Raw genomic sequence first — 19,640 nt, 5'->3', positions numbered from 1 at the left:
ATTTTTTAATTTTTTGAGAAAAAAATCCGTACCTTTCAATAACGAACCGACAACTAACCGATATCTCTTTGATAACACGCCGATTTCAATCCGAAAATAAAAAAAGAGTAACATGCTACCTACGTAACGTGATGATGATAGCTGGTTCTTTGCGCGTCTGTGCGTACTTTTGAACCTCCGCCGCTAGCCGTCAGGCTTATCTACCTCGGAGAAGTTTCCTTTGGGATTTTTTGACGAATTTAGAATGAATAGCAGGTAGTGGCCTCCATTTGTTTGTAGTTCGATTCACAGATCCAAAGGCATTAAAAATGGGAGATCTTTGATCCATTAACGTAGGGTCTACCGCTTTTAAGGTACAAGCACAACTGTCTTGGAAACAACGAATTTAATTAGCAGATTAAGTTCTAACCCATTTCTTATTTCATATGAAATTATAATGAAAGTATTGACGATGTGCGGAATGGACAGGACTTCGAGCAATACATTGTTATTATTTTGGAAGTTAGGAAAAGATTATTTTCACATTTACCCTCTCCTGATTTTAGGTTTAAGTTTTGGCACGTTTGGCTAAAGCAAATATTTATATATAAAAATCACGTGTCATATTGTTTGTCCGCGATGGACTCCTAAACTACTGAACCGATCTTGAATTTGGTTTGCACCCCAAGTTAGCTCAAACAACTTGAAATATAGAATAGGTTATATCTCAGTTTATAGTCGCAATATTATTTTATTGCAAGTTTTTTTATATGTTTATACGTAATAATAAAGTGTTAGGTATACGCACCGGCACTCATATTTTCAGGTGGTACGAATATGCTTCCGTGTAATTGGTTGGTGTTTAATTAAACAACGTGCTAATCAATAAAAAATATTATAGCGAATGATATCAAGTATAGTACATTACCAGGCCCGCCGAAAGGAGAGATGGGGGTATTACCCCCTGATCCGGGGTTTCTGAGGGGGCCCGCGATTTAGAAGTACTAAGCAATTTTTTTAAATTCAGGAGAGTCTTTAGTTGTTCCATGAGACATGAATTAATAACACCCACATACCTATTTATATACGTCCTATTCGATTTGCCTGAAATTTCGTATATAAATTTGCCTATATTAGTATTTACGATGCTCTTTTCCGGGAAGTATACCAGCGACGGACTGGGACTGGGATTAGGACTAGGACTGGGACTGAGACCCGGAGTGGGACTGGAACAAAATACATACCACCCTATGGGACTGGCAATAAGAGATGAGGAAAAAGGAGAAAAACTTAAGAGAAGAGAAAAGAGAGAAGGAGACTGAGAAAGAGATAGAATGAGACGAAGATGGAGATGAAGCAAAAAAGACGGAGGGAGGAGTGAATAAAAAGATTAAGAAAAAGTGTAGAGGCTTAGGGCAGAGTTAGACGGAAAAAGCTTATTAAAATGTATGCAGATAGGCCAAATTTAGGGCAGAACAACGTCTGCCAGTTCTGCTAGTGTCTAAATCCTCACAACAGAATCCTGTGCTCAACCATGATTCAATTACTAAAGGTTTGTTCTGCAATGGTGACAGAGCTTTGACGCTCCCAAATTGGAAAATCTGGAAATGTTGCTTTTACGAAGTAATGAAAAAGGGGAATACTACACACAAAAATTTTAAGAACTGCTTGGTACGGGCGCTGCTGAATTACTTTCCCCCTTTATCACCCTTTTAGTCTATGTCATAATCGACTTGAGTTCAATGATTTTCTAATGTAAAATCGACTTACACTTTGCAGGTCCATGTACAATGGGCCAACATTCTAGGTCACTTCTTTCCTATGGAAAACTATACTAAACTCCCTTTATTTATGCTGACTTTGCGAAGACAAACCTAAATTTGATATAACCTGATTATCATTGAATGTCCTGCATACTTATTAGTATCGAGGTTAGAGATATCCCTATTCGGTTTCGGTTGTATTAAATTAAATGAATTTAACGGTTAGGGCCACCCAACATTTAAGGTATGCATTATTTCGGTCGTCGCATCTGTCTTAATGCAAACAACTTTTCTTTACAACATTTTTACAAACTATATAAACTATTCGACATGAATACGAGTGTATGAGTGGATAGCCTTGTTGCTTACTTTGCTTTAAGGAGCCCAAATACGCTTTAACTACTTATTTGTTTATGTTGCGAGATTTAATTAATTTTTAACAACGAACTTAAGTAAATTTTCTTTAAATTAGTATGTTCAAATAAAATATTGTGCACTGAATTTTAAATTGACGGTTGATAAAAACAGCGAATTTTTACAAAACGTTTGCTAATAACTTTTAAATAGAATTGAATGACAATTATCCGCCACCGTATTATGATCAAAACGCGTTTTCAAGTACTCCTTTGACAATTTTTGTGCTATTGTAGGAGTTTTTGTCAAGTAAAAAATTACCAATTTATATACGTGGAGTCAAGTAACCACGGTTTTAAGGAACAGGGTGAACTTTTAAAATTTCTAAAAAATTTCTTCATAGCGCCAATCAATACCTTTTTTTCATGCGGATACCCTGTCCATGCTTATTTTAGCTGAAAACTGTGTTTAATATGTCTATGACAGACCAAAATTTTAAATCCCATTTTTAATTTAAGCAAGATTTTAACTAAAGAGTGTTTTAGTCAGCGACTATGATTACGGGCCCATGTCTTTTAAGTAAAACATTTCTGTTTGAATTTCAAAAATGTCTGTTAAATCGGCTCCCTGTATTCAAGCTTTATACTTAAGATATTTCATACCCTCAACACTGCAACGGCTATATGCATACTTTAACGCTGAGCACTCTCTCTCTTCATACCCCGTGTGAGTGTTTTTACGACGCTTAGTTTGAGCAAATATGCTCATTTTGTCGTTGTCGCTACCCATTTTCTTTGTACTTTTTTTGCAGATTTTTTTTTCACTTCACCGGAAATTCCAGTGATTTATGCTATCGCGTATTGCACAATGAACACTTAAGTGTTTCCGGTCGAAGACGTGGGAGGAATGCATAAAATGTGTTAAAAGCGGAAAATGCGACAATATATAAATCTCTGATTTGCATGTACGACCTTGGGGGCTGATTTATGTATATGCGTTGGCTATTTGCATAGAAAAAAATATATTGTAACGAATTTAGGGCAATTCTTCTTATTTGCAACCTTCTACTAAGACTCGAATCGCTAAACTGTTGAATAAATAACTCCAACACTGAATAATGCAAAAATGGCTTTATTAAAGTACTTTACAATAACACTTATACTTCGCAACTAATAGCTTGCCTTAACCAAACTGATTGTCGTGCCTCTACTGTTGCTGCCTTTCATACTCTGTGATTTCTCGTTCGCATACTTCTAGGCGCTTCCAGAATTTACTTAGTTACTGCTATAAAATTATAGCTACAGATGCACGTGTATAGCTTCTCATATGCGCGTGTATATGTGAGTGACACTTCCGCAGATAATTGCCTGCTTTTGGGAGCATCTCAGATAAGATATATGCATGTGTTTGTGCGTCTCTTCTCCGTTGCTCGTATGGACATATGGGTAGACATAATGATTGATTTGTTGATGTGCATACGAGTCACTGCTTAGAGTCGGCTTAGAGATGATAGTACGCCTTAGTTTTGCTAGTAGTCGTCACAATATTAATGAAATGTTGCTGTAACAGTTGCTAACTGCTGCTGCTTTTTTTTGCAAAGTCCTTAGAGTTAAGGTGTTAATGTAAATATAATAAACATGTTTCAAAATATGTCGCTGTCAAAGAAATATTGCTAAAATATTTTTTGAAATTACGTGTTAACACTTTTGTGTGCTTAAAGTAAAAAGTGTTGACATTAAGTAAAGTGCATGTATATCCACACTGATATATACAAATAATCCACTCAGAAGAAGAATGTTGAACTCTGTAGTAATTTCAAGCAGGAAATGTTTAGAATTTTTGAAGTTATACTTCTTTAGGCGCGTTAAAAAAATGATGAGAGACAAATCTTTAGATTTAGCACAAAAGTAACAGGTTTAAAATGCAGTTCGTGTGTATGTTCGCTATAGACTGGATGAAAAAATTTGCTTTGAGTGGAACTTTCACCACATCACATTATGCGTCACATATATACATGTTGAATTAGATCGAATGGTGAAAACAGTCAGCATTTGCTTTAGTTATTTTACTTTGAGAGTACATTTATGATTCCAAATAAGTATAACTACTGACGCGCTTAGATAAGTGCACGCACCCGTTTCTTTTTTCTTTTATGCCTTATATGCGGGGGAGTCCTTTTTTGTGGAAGTTGGCAATGAACCATTCTTTCGGGTTCATGCTGTCTTTTCAGCTTTCGAGCAGACAATAAAGCATTCTGCGGTCATTCATTTGCGGTCATCTTTGTTTGAGAGTTGGTACTAAAGTTTTCTGTAATTTGATGAAATTATGCTTGAAAAGGAGATAAGCAGATGTCAATCGTTTGTGGATTACAATTGATAATTGAAAGAGTGAATCTGTGCTCACTTTTCTTTTTGCAATGTTTTGAGTCTGCTGAACGGTTCTCATTCGATCTATAGTAAATTTGATTAGTATTTTGGGATTATTTGGATACTTACATTTCTTAGTCCTACTTTCGTCTTCTCTCTCTTTTTTCTTTCGCTTACTTTATTTTTCCAAATCTATTTTTATACCTCTCTCTTCTCTTTAAGCTCCGTGTTTTCCTCTCAATCATATTTTTTCTCTTAATCGCACCTTTATTTTTCTCATCTTATACCTATCACTCTTCCTTCTACTCTCCATCTTATTCTGCCTCTGCTCCTTTCTGTTCCTCTCTTCATACCTGTTGCTCTCCACATCACTATAAACTTTCAAAATCTTTTTTCTTTACTATTCTTTTCTTATCTTTCATCCCTCTCCCTATTAACCATAAAAACGGGGTTTTTTTAAATAGCCCGATTTCTACTCTTGTATTCTCAATATTAGTTCAGACAAAAAACAAGCCGCATCTTACCAAAAAAACCAAATTTTTTCAAATAGGCTGGACCTGGTTTATTTTCAGGAGAAAAGCCATCCCAAATAATAACTTAGCCCACTTTAGAACCAAATTTCAAAGGAGTCTATTCAAAAATAATTTCACTAGTAGTTAATCGTTTCTTTTTATTGACCGGCTTTTGGCGGCTGCAGCGGTGTGGTGCTCCATCTACCACACCGCAGATCCTGGGTTCGAAACCTGGCAAAAATTGGAAAAAAGTTTTTTTTCTACCCGCGGTCGCCCCTCGGCTGAAATTTGGCAAGCTTTCCAAGTGTATTTCTGCCATGAAAAGCTTGTGTGTGAAAAATCTTCTGCCTTGCAAATTTCGTTAGGAGTCCCGCCAATTTGTAGGAAAAATTAAAAAAAAATAAAAAATAAATATTACGAGTGAATATCAAGTAATCCTCTTTCTTTAATTTTTTGCACGTGTATATTTAATAAGTATTCATTTAAAAACAGATTTTTCGAGGAGCAAATACATTTAAATTTTTTTTTATCATTAATTATCATCACCATTAATTCCTGTTATTTTTATTTCAGGAAACTTGCTTGTAATGCTGGTCGTCACAATGTCACGGCGCTTACGCTCAATAACGAATTTTTTCTTAGCAAATTTGGCATTGGCTGATTTTTGTGTGGGTTTATTTTGCGTGCTGCAAAATTTAACAATTTATCTTATAGATAGGTGAGTACTATGTGTTGAATTTATTAGTAGTTAAATATGTATGTATGTGTTTGATTATACTGCGCTCAGTACGTATAACTATATCTTTATATAAAAAATCACGTGTCACTATGTTTGTCCGCGATGGACTCCTAAACTTCTGAACCGATTTTGAATTTGTTTTGCACCCCGTGAGTAGTTTAATCCATCTTGAAATACAGGATAGATTATATCTCAGTAAATGTTCGCAATATTATTTTATTGCAATTTTTTTCAATGTTTACACGTAATAATAAAGTTTTACGTATGCGCAGCGGCACTCATATTTTCAGGTGGTGCGGATATACTTCCGCCTAATTGCTTGGTGTTTAATTAAACATCCTGCTTATCAATAAAAGTATTATAGCGAATGATATCAAGTATAGCACATCATCAGGCCCGTTGAGAGAGGGGGGGGGGGGGGTGGGGGATTACCCCCGGACCCGGGGTTTCTGAAGGAACCCGCGATTTAGAAGTACTAAGAAATTTTTTTTAAATCAGGAGAGTCTTTAGTTGTTCCATGTGCAATTTTTAAGCCGAATTTCAAAAGCAATGAATATCTGCATTTAGTTTTAATATTATAGTGAAGTGTGAAAAATAAAAATCTATATATATAAAAGGGTTTCCCTAGAATGTGTTTATAGAATATGGATATCAAATGAAAGCTGCTGATGAGTGCTTTAGTACAGAGTAATATGTTATACTGCTGGGTGACTAGGGTCTCGAGGTATAGGCCAAAACATGGACCCTTATACGCCTAGAATGTGTGGGTAATATGGGTATCAGATGAAAGCTGTTACTGAGAGCTCTAAAGTAAGTTTCATTGTGATCTTCGATTTACTCGCATCAACCTGGCAAAACTGATAAATATGCATGCAAATCCGAAGTAGAGACATGAATTAATAATACCCACATACCTATTTACATACGTCCTATTCGATTTGCCTGAAATTTGGTATATAAATTTGCCTATATTAGTGTTTACGATCCTTTTCTCCGACCAGAGACGGACTGGGACTGGGATTAGGACTAGGACTGGGACTGAGACTCGGAGTGGGACTGGGACTGGGACCAGAACAAAAAAGATAGACTGAGAGAGAGATAGATCGAGACGAAGATGGAGATAGATGAAGCGAAAAAGACGGAGAGAGGAATGAATAAAAGGATTAGGAAAAAGTGAAGAGGGGGAGGGGAGAGTTAGACGGAAAAAGCTTTTTAAAATGTATGCAGGTAGGCCAAATTTAGGGCAGAACAACGTCCGCCGGGTCTGCTAGTGTATGTATATAAATAGGAGCAGAGGAACTTTGCTATACAAACCATATTACGCTATAACACACATTCTTGTTATTATGTATGCATGAAAGTATGTGTGAATGTTAGTATATATGTATGTTAGCTATCTTCCTGGTTAAGGAAATGTGTATCAGGAGTGGGCGTAAAGTGAATAAGAGGATATGTAATTCCCAAACAAATTGTTAGAGAGCGGCATATCACTACAACATATATAAATATATATGTATGTGTATAGGTAACTACATATACATATATGTATATAACCGTATTTGCCTCAAAATAAACTAGAGCATTTTCAACAAATACATGCGCATCTGAGAATTCAAATAGAAGTATGAGTCCAGGCCAACAAACAGGCCAAACAGTTTAAACAAAAATTGTGTCCGAAATTGTGATTTGAAAGTAATATATGTATGTATCTATGTAATATATATAGCAGCAACTATATTTTCAAATACTTGCCTAACTACATATATGTGCAAAAAACAATATGTATGCACATCCATACCTACATATGAATGCATATTAGGAAAATTTAGTTTCTGATTTGTTTACTCCTGTTATTTTACCATCTAATCCTAGAGAAATGGATGAATCATGGTAAGAGTTGTTGAGCAGCTGTGTTGTAAGGTGCTTAGTGGAGTTGGTACATTGCATGATATGATTGGACACCTTCTCAGGCAGTTTTATGTGGATGACCATAGAAATATGACCTTATAGTTGCATATGTACATTTGCGCATACATATATAGCTTTCTGTAGTTGGGTATAAATTTGTTTTAGTTGTTGCCTTGTTTGCAAAAGCATTTACCATTGACTGATAGTTTGGTACTACTTTCTCACTGGCCAAAATACTTTAGCTTACATGGTAAAATTTTGTTGGAAACTATTAAATTCTACCTACCTACATACGCACATACACTCATAGCACTTGACCACAAAACATTAAGTAAAAATATTATTGTTGGCTTCAACTTGAAAATAGCTGCTTGCTTTCAAAACATGAAGACCTGGTAAAGTGATTTTTTCAAAATTTTTATCTGCCAAATTTTTTGGATTTTTTTTGTATTGGTATGCATGCTTCTCAAAATACCGAACTACATAATCCCGAAAAGACAAAATCTCTTTTCTTCCCAAAAATTCAGAAAAAATACAGCCATAACAACATTTAGACAAAAGTCTATATATAAAGTATGTATAAGAAATATCCAAGCGATTCAATATCTTCATAATTCACAGTTCAGAACAATTTTTTTTGGAAAATTTATTTTTGCATTCTTGAAGACTACTTTATCATTGAAAAAGTCGAAAATAGATCAAAGCTACCTATACACTGTATGAAGTAGCTTGAGAAGGAAGCTGACAGCTCCAAGGAAAGAAATACGGAAAAGTGATGTCCCTTGGTGTGAAAAAAGGCTTGGACAGCTGAGGTGCCAGAATTGCTCTAACATCATACAACAAAAAAATTAGGAGATCTAAGAGAGCTACTCGGAAAGAACATTGTGAGAGAATGATCTTATCACAGGGGTGCTACTCCCAAAAGCTCTCTCTAGAGATCACAGAAATGTAATTGGTAAGCTGAAATAGACAGCTGGGAGCTACCCTAAGCGACCGGACGAAACATGTAAGCTATTATTTAAAACTCACTTTCTAAACTGTATAGCAGGCTATTAGTACTGACATATAATGAGAGGGCTACCAATCATTATTGGCAGAGAAAAAAGGCCTAGCACAAAAATTCATCACTGTCAAGCGAGTGCAATGGGCTTTGTCTACTTTTATCCCATTGAGGTCACCAGGACCGTATGAGGTTTATGCATGTTTGTTCAGCAGAGAATAAACTATATAGCTCTAGATGTATCCAACATTTATATTACTCGGCTAAATTCCAAATACGTAGAGAGAGGTTAAGGTAATATTCATACCAAAGCCAGCGAAATCCGAGCTGACTCGGTCAACCTAAACAAACTCCCTCTGTGAAGGACTCAAATTGACTATTATTCAGGAAAATCCACAGAGGCTCACTGAAAATAATGTATAAGACATTGGAGTCTAAAAATATAGCCCTTTGAACTTACATTGACATTTCAAGAATTTTTGATAACAGGACACGTCAAGCAATCGAACAAGTTATGGTTGGCAGGGATACAAGCCCAATGATCATTCGATGAGTGCAACTCAGAAAAATCAGTTTCGAGCTGGTAGGGACAGCTGACTATATGGTGGCTACTCGGAGATTATCTCAGGGAAACATAGTCTCTCCTCCCTTGTGGACCATAGTCATAGATGACCTCCTTTAGTTACTGAAATCCAATGGATTTGACATACAAGTATATACATCACAGGGATGCACCAGTAGTTTGATATCAAAAGGCAGTCTATCAATTCTAAAAAACACTGTGCTAGTGCCTTTTACCTAGAGCATAAAAATATCCATCATATGTTGGCACCCAAGTTCAACGGAACCAATAAGAAAATGGCTTATTGAAACTACGCTCAGAATCTCATGGAGCTTTAAGGTATGTATTGTGGACAGAACTCTTTGGAAAAAGGAAATCCATATACTAACCCTGACTCAGAGGTCTGGTTCATGCATGACAGAAAAAATCGAGCTTCAAGAAACCGATACCGCTGGATTGCTACACCACTACTTTTCAGGCAGAAATCCATGCAATAGAATATTGCGGTAGATATTGCTTCTAAGCTATTAGATTACTGCATTGAAGTCTTAAGTGATCTGGTAGCCAAAAACAAAGTTTTTTCGTGCATCAGGGATATGGACGTAATGATTAGGCAACTACATAGCCAAACATGGTTCTTTAGCTTAGTTGTTTCTACTCCCTGCAACGAGAGTAACATCCACTCCCAGCGGGCAAGAGGGTTAGAATATACCCGCGGCAGGTATGCCTGCCGTAAGAGGAGACTAAAATACCGGATTCAAGATGTTTGTGTAGCGCAGCCATTTCAGCTTGCCAGTGCAATACATAGCTTCTCCAAACCCCATTGTCAACCTCACCTATCCTTGGCGAATCTTGTTTCATTAAAAGCCGAGGCTCTGGCGACCCCGAACTCCCCATGGATCTAGGGGATGGGAGTGGCGGGATGGCCCAGAAGGTAACATGTGGTCATAATAAATTGTCCCCGATATGGTGGGGTTTGGTACAGGAACATACCGCATCTGCGTCCGGCAAAGGACCATCAACTCGAAAACACTCCCCAAGACTTCGGGGATGTCCTTATCGCTACAACAAAAAAAAAAAAAACAGCAGAGTAACATCCAAAATAGGGTTAACAAATTAAATGGGGTTACACTGAAATTACAGTCCTTGGTCGGGAAGAATCCCGAGTCGCTCCGGTACATAGAACCGACTGCCTTGGGAAGCGACTACCTTGGGAAGCTCTCAGAGCCGCCACGAGCTGTCTTCTTATGTCCCCAGAACACCATCTACATAATGAGGCGAGAATAATTCCCATCAGGGAGAGAAATGAGAAATGAGAACAGTTCCTGTTGAATACCCAGAAACCTGGGCATTCCAACAGACATCTGATTGATGAGCCAACACCGCCTAGGGGCTTAAGAAGTCATCTTCATAAGCATCATGAGGAAATACGGCACCTGAAAACTCAGCCGTATGAAGCAAAAAAGCACAAGCAGGTCCTTAGTGAGCTCCACAAACAGGCGTCGAACCTTTATGCCAGGAATTGCCCTGTGAATCCAGTACTCAACGCACTGTACCCAAAACTTGCGGAAGAGGAAGGCATACTCCCCAGGGAAACACTAGTCACTCTAGCTCAACTTCGTTCTAGATACTGTAACAGGCTAAACTCTTACCTATCCAGAATCAACCCCGACATACAAAATGTATGCCCCGCTTGCAATGTGTTTCCACATGACACCAACCATCTCTTTAATTGTAATGTGGAACCAACGCCCCTAATACACCTTTAATTATGGTCCACCCCTTTTGAAACAGCAAGTTTCCTTGGACTTCCGTTAGAGGATATTGATGACAATTTGTGATCGGACGCACCTATTAGATGGGGGAAAGTACTGCTACAACAACAACAACAACAGTAATATCCAAATTACTTAATCTAAGCATAGAGAACCTACGAATTCATAGAATACGCTGTGGTCTATACCGAGGAAAGTTAAATCTGTCCGATACACAAATCTGTCGCTTCTATGAGCTAGAGGATGAAACGGTTGTTCACACTCCATGCGCATGCGTCGCTCTGTCAAGACAGAGATTCATCTAGGTGGCGTGTCTAAGAACTACGAAATACGACCCAGTGTTTCAATTCTGGTTGCGGAAATCAGCGTGGCAAAGATCATAAGAATACAATTATCGCATTACCGGATTACCAACAATTTGGTTTTTTTTTCGTGTGACGGTGTTATGTATCGCGGGATAATTTTTTCGGCATTTCGTAAGTCGGTATTGTGTAACACCACCTTTGATTTATTAACTTGTTGGTAAAATATGTTGGCCTAGTAGTGTGTTTTTTTTTTGTTACAAAGTTTTTTATTCTTAAATTTTTTAAAAATTTTTAACTGAAAACTTGCTATAAAATATGGATGCCTAATGCATGATTTTTTTTTAAATTTTTTAATAAACAATTTTTTTAAGTTTTTGTATTGAATCCTTCTATAAACTATGTGGGCCTGATAAAGCTACTTTTTAACGAAATTTTTTTAAAAATTTGGAAGATTTTTAATAATTTTTAATAAAAATTGATTTATTTGAAGTATATCGACTTGTTTAAGAACCATGTGAACCTAGCAATGTGATTTATTCATATTTTTATACTCCAAATTTTTTTCGAATTTTTAATGAAAACTTGCTGGAAAGTATGAGTACTTCTTTATTCAAATTTTGCTTATATATGGCCACCTTGTTATGCCATTCAAGGTTTGTTTTCAAATTTTTCTTTTCTAAATAGTTATTATTAATATATCGACTTACTGTATAAATATGTGGCCCTATTGACGTTATTTTTACATATTTTTATATCTCAAAATTTTCCCCAATTTTATCTGGAAACTCGCTTTAAAATGTGTGTACCTAATACGAGATTTTTTCTAAATTTGTATGGTTTAAATTAAAAAACAATTTTATCGGAAACTTCCTTACAAATATGGTCACCTAGTAAAGCCATTTTTTCATGTCAATTCTTTAAATTTTTTATTTTCTAATTTTTGTTACTATTGTATCATCTTGTTGCTGAAATATGTGGTCCTATTAATGTGATTTTTTAGGAATTTTTACACTCAACATTTTTTTATTTAAATTCCTATTACGAACTTGCTATAAAATATGAGTACCTGATATGAGATTTTTTAAAAAAATTTTATGGTTTACAATTTTTTCATTTTCAAGTTTTGTATTCGAAACCTGCTTTCAAATATAGTCACCTAGTAAAACAATTTTTTAATGTAATTTTTTCAAATTTATTCTTCGAAATTTTTTATTATTGACGTATCTACTTATTGTTGAAATATGTAGCCCTATTAGTGCGATTTTTTGAGATTTTAATCATTCAGATTTTTTCGAAAATTTTAATACAAACTTGCTATAAAATATGAGTACCTTATAAGCGAGTTTAAAAAAAAAATGTACAGTTAAAATTTGTATTAAGTTTTATTTTCGAATTTTTGCTTATAAATATTTTGTAAAGCAATTTGTTCGAGTTGATTTTTTTGGATTCTTCTTTCCTAAACTGTTATTATTGATATATTGACTTGCTGTATAAATATGTGGCCCTATTGACGTGATTTTTATAGATTTTTATATCCAAAAATTTTCCCCAGTTTTATTTGGAAACCTGTTATAAAACGTGAGTACCTAATACCAGATTTTTTTCAAAATTTTTATGCTTTAAATTAAGAGAAAAATTTATCGGAAACTTCCTTACAAATATGATCACCTAGTAAAGCTATTTTTTTATGACAATTATTTCAATTTTTTATTTTCTAATTTTTGTTACTCTTGTATCATCTTGTTGCTGAAATATGTGGTCCTATTAATGTGATTTTTAAGGAATTTTTATACTCAACATTTTTTTAAAATTGCTATTACAAACTTGCTATAAAATATGAGTACCTGATATGCGACTTTTTATATATTTTCTGTTTACAATTTTTTTAGAGTGATTTTTTCGAATTTATTCTTCGAAATTTTTTATTATTGATGTATCTACTTATTGTTGAAATATATAGCCCTATTAGTGCGATTTTTGGAGATTTTTATCATTCAGATTTTTTCGAAAATTTTAATACAAACTTGCTATAAAATATGAGTACCTTATAAGCGAGTTTAAAAAAAAAATGTACAGTTAAAATTTGTATTAAGTTTTATTTTCGAATTTTTGCTTATAAATATTTTGTAAAGCAATTTGTTCAAGTTGATTTTTTTGGATTCTTCTTTCCTAAACTGTTATTATTGATATATCGACTTGCTGTATAAATATGTGGCCCTATTGACGTGATTTTTATAGATTTTTATATCCAAAAATTTTCTCCAGTTTTAATTGGAAACCGCCTATAAAACGTGAGTACATAATACCAGATTTTTTTCAAAATTTTTATGCTTTAAATTAAGAAAAAAATTTATCGGAAACTTGCTTACAAATATGATCACCTGGTAAAGCTATTTTTTTATGACAATTATTTCAATTTTTTATTTTATAATTTTTGTTACTCTTGTATCATCTTGTTGCTGAAATATGTGGTCCTATTAATGTGATTTTTTAAGAATTTTTATACTCAACATTTTTTTAAAATTTCTATTACAAACTTGCTATGAAATATGAGTACCTGATATGCGACTTTTTAAAAATTTTCTGGTTTAAAATTTTTTTAGGTTTTATATTCGAAACTTGCTTGTAAATATAGTCACCTAGTAAAACAATTTTCTTAGTGTAATTTTTTTGAATTTATTCTTCGACATTTTTTTTATTGATGTATCTACTTATTGTAGAAATATGTAGTCCTATTAATGTGATTTTTTGAGATTTTTAACATTCAGATTTTTTCGAAAATTTTAATACAAACTTTCTATAAAATATGAGTACCTTATAAGCGAGTTCTTAAAAAAAAATGTACAGTTAAAATTTGTCTTAAGTTTTATTTTCGAATTTTTGCTTATAAATATTTTGTAAAGCAATTTGTTCAAGTTGATTTTTTTGGATTCTTCTTTCCTAAACTGTTATTATTGATATATCGACTTGCTGTATAAATATGTGGCCCTATTGACGTGACTTTTATAGATTTTTATATCCAAAAATTTTCCCCAATTTTAAGTGGAAACCTGCTATAAAACGTGAGTACCTAACACGCGATTTTTTTCAAAATGTTTATGCTTTAAATTTTAAAGAAATTTTTATCGGAAAATTGCTTACAAATATGATCACCTAGTAAAGCAAGTTTTTCAATATAATTTTTTCGAATTTTTGCTTTCGAAGTTTTTTATTATTGATGTGTCGACTTGTTGTTGAAATATGTAATCCTATTAATGCCATTTTTTGAGATTTTTATCTTTTAGATTTTTCCGGAAATTTTTTTTGTAAATTTTTTTTATTGATATATCGACTTGTTGCTGTAGTATGTGAGCCTAGTAAAGTGATTTTTCAGTTTTTTATACTCTAAATTTTTTCGAAATTTTTATCTCTTAGAATTTTTTTTATGTATTGGTTGACGTTTTACTGCAATATGTGAGCCGTGCAATCTGATTTCTTTAGATTTTATATTCAAAAATTTTTCTGCGTTTTTTAAAGAAATTTGCTTCACAAATTTGTGATCCTGGTAATGCAATTTTTTTCAAGGGATTTATGTGAACACAGTAGGTAATTTCTTTAAATTGGTTTTGTTGAACTTTTTTTTAGTGTCGAAATTTCTTAAAAATCTGTGAATATGGCATGTGATTTTTTTCCAAAATTGTATACTTGAAATTTTAAAAGTTTGTACAGAAACTTTCTTTTAAATATGTGCGCCTTGTATGCGATTTTTTTTTTTTTAATTTGTATTCTTTTTTTTTTTTTAATTTTTTGTATGGAAAACTTGCCTAGTAATTTGATTTCTTCAATGTCATTTTGTAAGCTTTTTTCTAACTTATTTTTATACTCAGCTGAGAAGAGCCCACAGAGTATATTAACTTTGTTCGCATAACGGCAATCCGTAAGGGCATAAACAAATCGAGATAGATATAGACTTCAATATATCAAAATGATCTGGGCGAAAAAAGAAATTCATTTAGCCATGTCCGTTCGTCCCTCCGTCCGTCCGTAAACACGGTAACTTGAATAAATTCTGAGGAATCTTGATGAATGAATGTGGGTTCCTGGGCGCTCATCTCAGATCGCTATTTAAAATGAACTAAATCGGACTGCAACCACGCCTACTTTTTCGATATCGAAAATTTCGAAAAACAGAAAAAGTGCGATAATTCATTACCAAAGACGGATAAAGCGATGCAACTGGGTAGGTGGGTTGACCTTATGACGCAGAATAGAAAATTAGTAAAATTTTGGAAAATGGGCGTGGTACCGCCCACTTTTAAAATAAGGTAATCTAAAGGTTTTGCAAGCTGTAATTTGGCAGCCGTTGAAGGTATCATGATGAAATTTGGCAGGAACGTTACTCATATTACTATTTGTGTGCTAAATAAAAATTAGACGTATAGCGAACACGCCCACTTAAAAAAAAATTTTTTTTTAATCAAATTTTAACAAAAAATTTGATATCTTTACAGTATATAAGTAAATTATGCCAACATTCAACTCCAGTAATGATATGGTGCAACAAAATACAAAAATAAAAGAAAATTTCAAAATGGACGTGGCTCCGCCCTTTTTCATTTAATTCGTCTAGAATACTTTTAATGCCATAAATCGAACAAAAATTCACCAATCCTAGTGAAATTATGGTAGGGACATAGATTCTATGACGGTAACTGTTTTATGTGAAAATGGGCGAAATCGGTTGAAGCCACGCCCAGTTTTTATACACAGTCGACCGCTTGTCCTTCCGCTTGGCCATTAACATGATAACTTGAGCAAAAATCCATATATCTTTACTAAATTTTGTTCACGTACTTATCTGAACTCACTTTATCTTGGTATACAAAATGGCCGAAATCGGACTATAACCACACCCACTTTTTCAATATTGAAAATTACGAAAAATGAAAAAAAAAAATGCAATAATTCTATATCAAATAAGAAAAAAGGGATGAAACATGGTAATTGGATTGGTTTATTGACGCAAAATATAACTTTAGAAAAAACTTTGTAAAATGGGTGTGACACCTAGCATATTAAGTAAAATAAAATGAAAAAGTTCTGCAGGGCGATATCAAAATCCCTTGGAATCTTGGCAGGAATACTGTTCGTGGTGTTACTTATATAAATATATTAGCGGTATCCAACAGATGATGTTCTGGGTCACCCTGGTCCACATTTTGTTCGATATCTCGAAAACGCCTTCACGTATACACTCCCTTTTAGAACCCTCATTAATACCTTTAATTTGATACCCATAACATACAAACGCATTCTAGAGTCACCCCTGGTCCAGCTTTATGGCGATATCCCGAAATGGCATCCACTTTTAGAATTAAAGATCACCACTATGGCCCACTCGCTTTTAAAATGCTCTTTAATACCTTCCATTTGATACCCATGTCATACAAACACATTCCAGGGTTACCCTAGGTTCATTTTCCTAAATGGTGATTTCGCCTTATTTTGTCCCCAAAGCTCTCAGCTGAGCATATAATGTTCGGTTACACCCGAACTTAGCCTTCCTTACTTGTTTTATTTATATATCGGTTTGCTAGTAAAATATGTAGTAAAATATGTAGTCCTAGTAATGCAATATTTCTTTTTAGATTTATAAATTTAAATTTTTTTTTAACTTCTTACCAGAAACTTGTTTTGAAACATGCATGCATAATAAAATTTTTATACAAATGAAATAATTTCCTTAATCAAATATGAATATTTGTGCAAAGTTGGTTTGTTTACTATATTTTACTAGCAAACTGCTCGTAATTTTCACGACAACGAAGTCATGAAAGACTCTTATAGAATCATGTTTCTTAGGCTCATATTTTTCGCTTAATTTGTACTCATATCGAATTTCTAAATTATCAACGCTCCGAGAGAGTTAGAGGGGTAGTATGCGCAATTAGTCTTGTAAATTTGGGTGTCTAGTTATGATTTTTTTTCAAATTTCTATTCATCTTTTACAAAATTTTATTGACACTTTATGTTCCCAATAATATTGTTTTCTGAGAAGTTTAACATGAACGTTTTCTTGAATTTTTTAGAAAATGTTTGTTAAATATTTGAGTTCAATGATATCTTTTTTGTATAAAAGTAAAAATTTTAGAGTATGCGATTTTTTTTAAACATTGTGCTCTTCAAATTTTGACATCGGCTCTTAGGGTGCATCTTACCAAACTTGTGCTGATAGCCATCAAGATGTTCCTTTTATCATTTTGAGATTATTATTAAGATTCGTTTAAGTTTCTTTTAAAAATTGTAAATTTATTTATGGAAACGTTCTCCAGAAATTGCGCGAAAAAAGTACAAATCAGCGGATCTACGGGGGGTGGGGGGGGGGGGGGGGGGCGATAGGGGAAAATAAGTGTTTATGTGTGTGTGTGTTAAAGTAAGTCAGAGGATTATGTTAATGTGTGTGGGCAAGTAAAAATTATTTCCAATAATACTCTGCAAAAAATGCGATCAGTCTAGGATGAAGCCGAGATGAGTCGCAAAGGAGTGTGCAACCAATGCCAGTTCAACAGAACTGGGCATCCCAACAGACATCTAATTGATGAGCCTATACCGCCCAAGGGCTTAAGTAATCTCCGCAAGCATTATGAAGAAATGCGGCACCTGAGGACACAGCCGTATGAAGCTGAAAGACATAAGCAGGTCCTCAGTGAAATCCACAAACAGGCGTCGGACCTCTATGCCAGGAATTGCCCGGTGAATTCTATACTCAAAGATCAATACCCAAAACTAGCAGAGAAGGAACGCACTCTCCCTAGGGAAACGCGCGTAACTCTAGCTCAACTTCGATCTCGGTACTGTAACAGGTTAAACTCTTAACTATCCAGAACCACCCCCGACATACAAAACATATGTCCTACTTTTAATGTGTCCCCACATGACACCAAACATCTCTTTAATTGTATTGTGGAACAAACGCCTCTAACACGCCTCTAATTACACTGGTCGACGGCCAAAATTTACCAGAGACGCCGTTATGAAATTCGTATGTAAAACCACCCCCTGATTTCGAAAATCGAGTTCATTTTTGATTCTATGGTACCGTTTTTGAGATATTTGCAATTTACCGTTATTCGAAAAAACCAAAAAGATGGATCCCTTTAATTACGTATATGTCACGAACGGGTCAAGCAATTGCAAATCAGTTTACAGAATCAGAAAGACGATGAAATTTTCTATAAATGCATTCTACATTGTTTTTTGCTCAACCATACAGTTTTCGAGATATTAGCTCACCATTTCAGATTTTTGTTTTTTTTTTATGAAAAAATATGAAAAAAATTACTTTTTGCGAGGGCAGCATTCCAAAACCACAACTTTTTTTCCAAATATTTTTTATTTACGTAAAGGTCGGTTTAATTAAAAAAAAGATAAGCTATCATCGAAGAAAAGTGATGCAAAACTACGTAAGTTATAAGCGATCAAATAAAAATACCCAGGTTGCGCAATTTCAACGTATACCTCAAAACGTATGTATGGTATAAAGAAGAGTGAAATATCTAGATATGCTCTCTTTCTATTTAGTTAAAAGTTCAATTTATGAATGAAATTACCCATATTTTTAACTTTTTCTTTTAAAGTTATTTATGTTTGTACTATATTCTAACAATCTTTATCTTAATTTTATTTTACTATGTAGTCGAAATAATTATGTGTTCGACTTTGACGCTTATTCAGTTTAGAATCGGTTTCTATTATGAGAAACCAGCAGTAATCACCCATCATTGCGACGTCCCAGAATCCTTGATATCGATTTTCAATTAATTTCATTTGCTGATGAAACCTTTCGCCATGTTCGTCACTTTCGTCGCCAAGATTTGCCGGAAAAAAGCTCAAATGTGAGTGCAGAAAGTGAATTTTTAACGACGCATTTTTAACTCCAATGGTAGTAGAATGATATTCACCGATGTAGTCCATTTTAAAATAAAACAATAACTAAAATTGTTGTAGTTTCATTTCCGGTTTATATTGAAATAAGCAACTTAAAAAGGTGAATCTTTCATAATTTTTATTTTATTCAGGTACTACGCTAATGCTTATTATTTTTCGTAAATAATTCGATTCAATCACCTGTAATCTTTTTCATTTTCAAATTCTGCTCTTGCATGATCAGTCGCAAATGAGTATGCAACTTATGCCTGTTTTGAGCACTGTATGCGTTGAACTGTTCCCTTTTATTTGAGAATGTACTATGAAGAGACTAATTGTACCCAATCGAACGGGATCGATAGGACCAATATCGATATTGGAACGAATGAAGATGTATCTCTTTTCTCATAAAAAAGTATTAGTTTGGTTGAGGTTATGTACATTTTAAACACATTATTAAAACACGTAAAAA

The 19,640-nt window shown here is 34.1% G+C and overlaps 1 protein-coding gene across 1 annotated transcript in view; it reads left to right on the top strand.

The window, feature by feature from the left end:
- The window catches only part of LOC137239613 (trissin receptor-like), a 123,264-nt gene that overhangs the window by 15,043 nt on the left and 88,581 nt on the right, over window positions 1-19,640 (top strand). Inside the window, exon 2 of the mRNA XM_067765124.1 lies at window positions 5,548-5,692. Coding sequence (XP_067621225.1) covers window positions 5,548-5,692 — 145 coding nt within the window. The remainder of the gene's footprint in view (window positions 1-5,547; window positions 5,693-19,640) is intronic.

The sequence above is a fragment of the Eurosta solidaginis genome, chromosome 2 (genome assembly GCF_040869045.1).
Source record: "Eurosta solidaginis isolate ZX-2024a chromosome 2, ASM4086904v1, whole genome shotgun sequence".
Lineage (NCBI taxonomy): Eukaryota > Metazoa > Arthropoda > Insecta > Diptera > Tephritidae > Eurosta > Eurosta solidaginis.
This window is presented reverse-complemented; position numbering and strand designations above follow the sequence as displayed.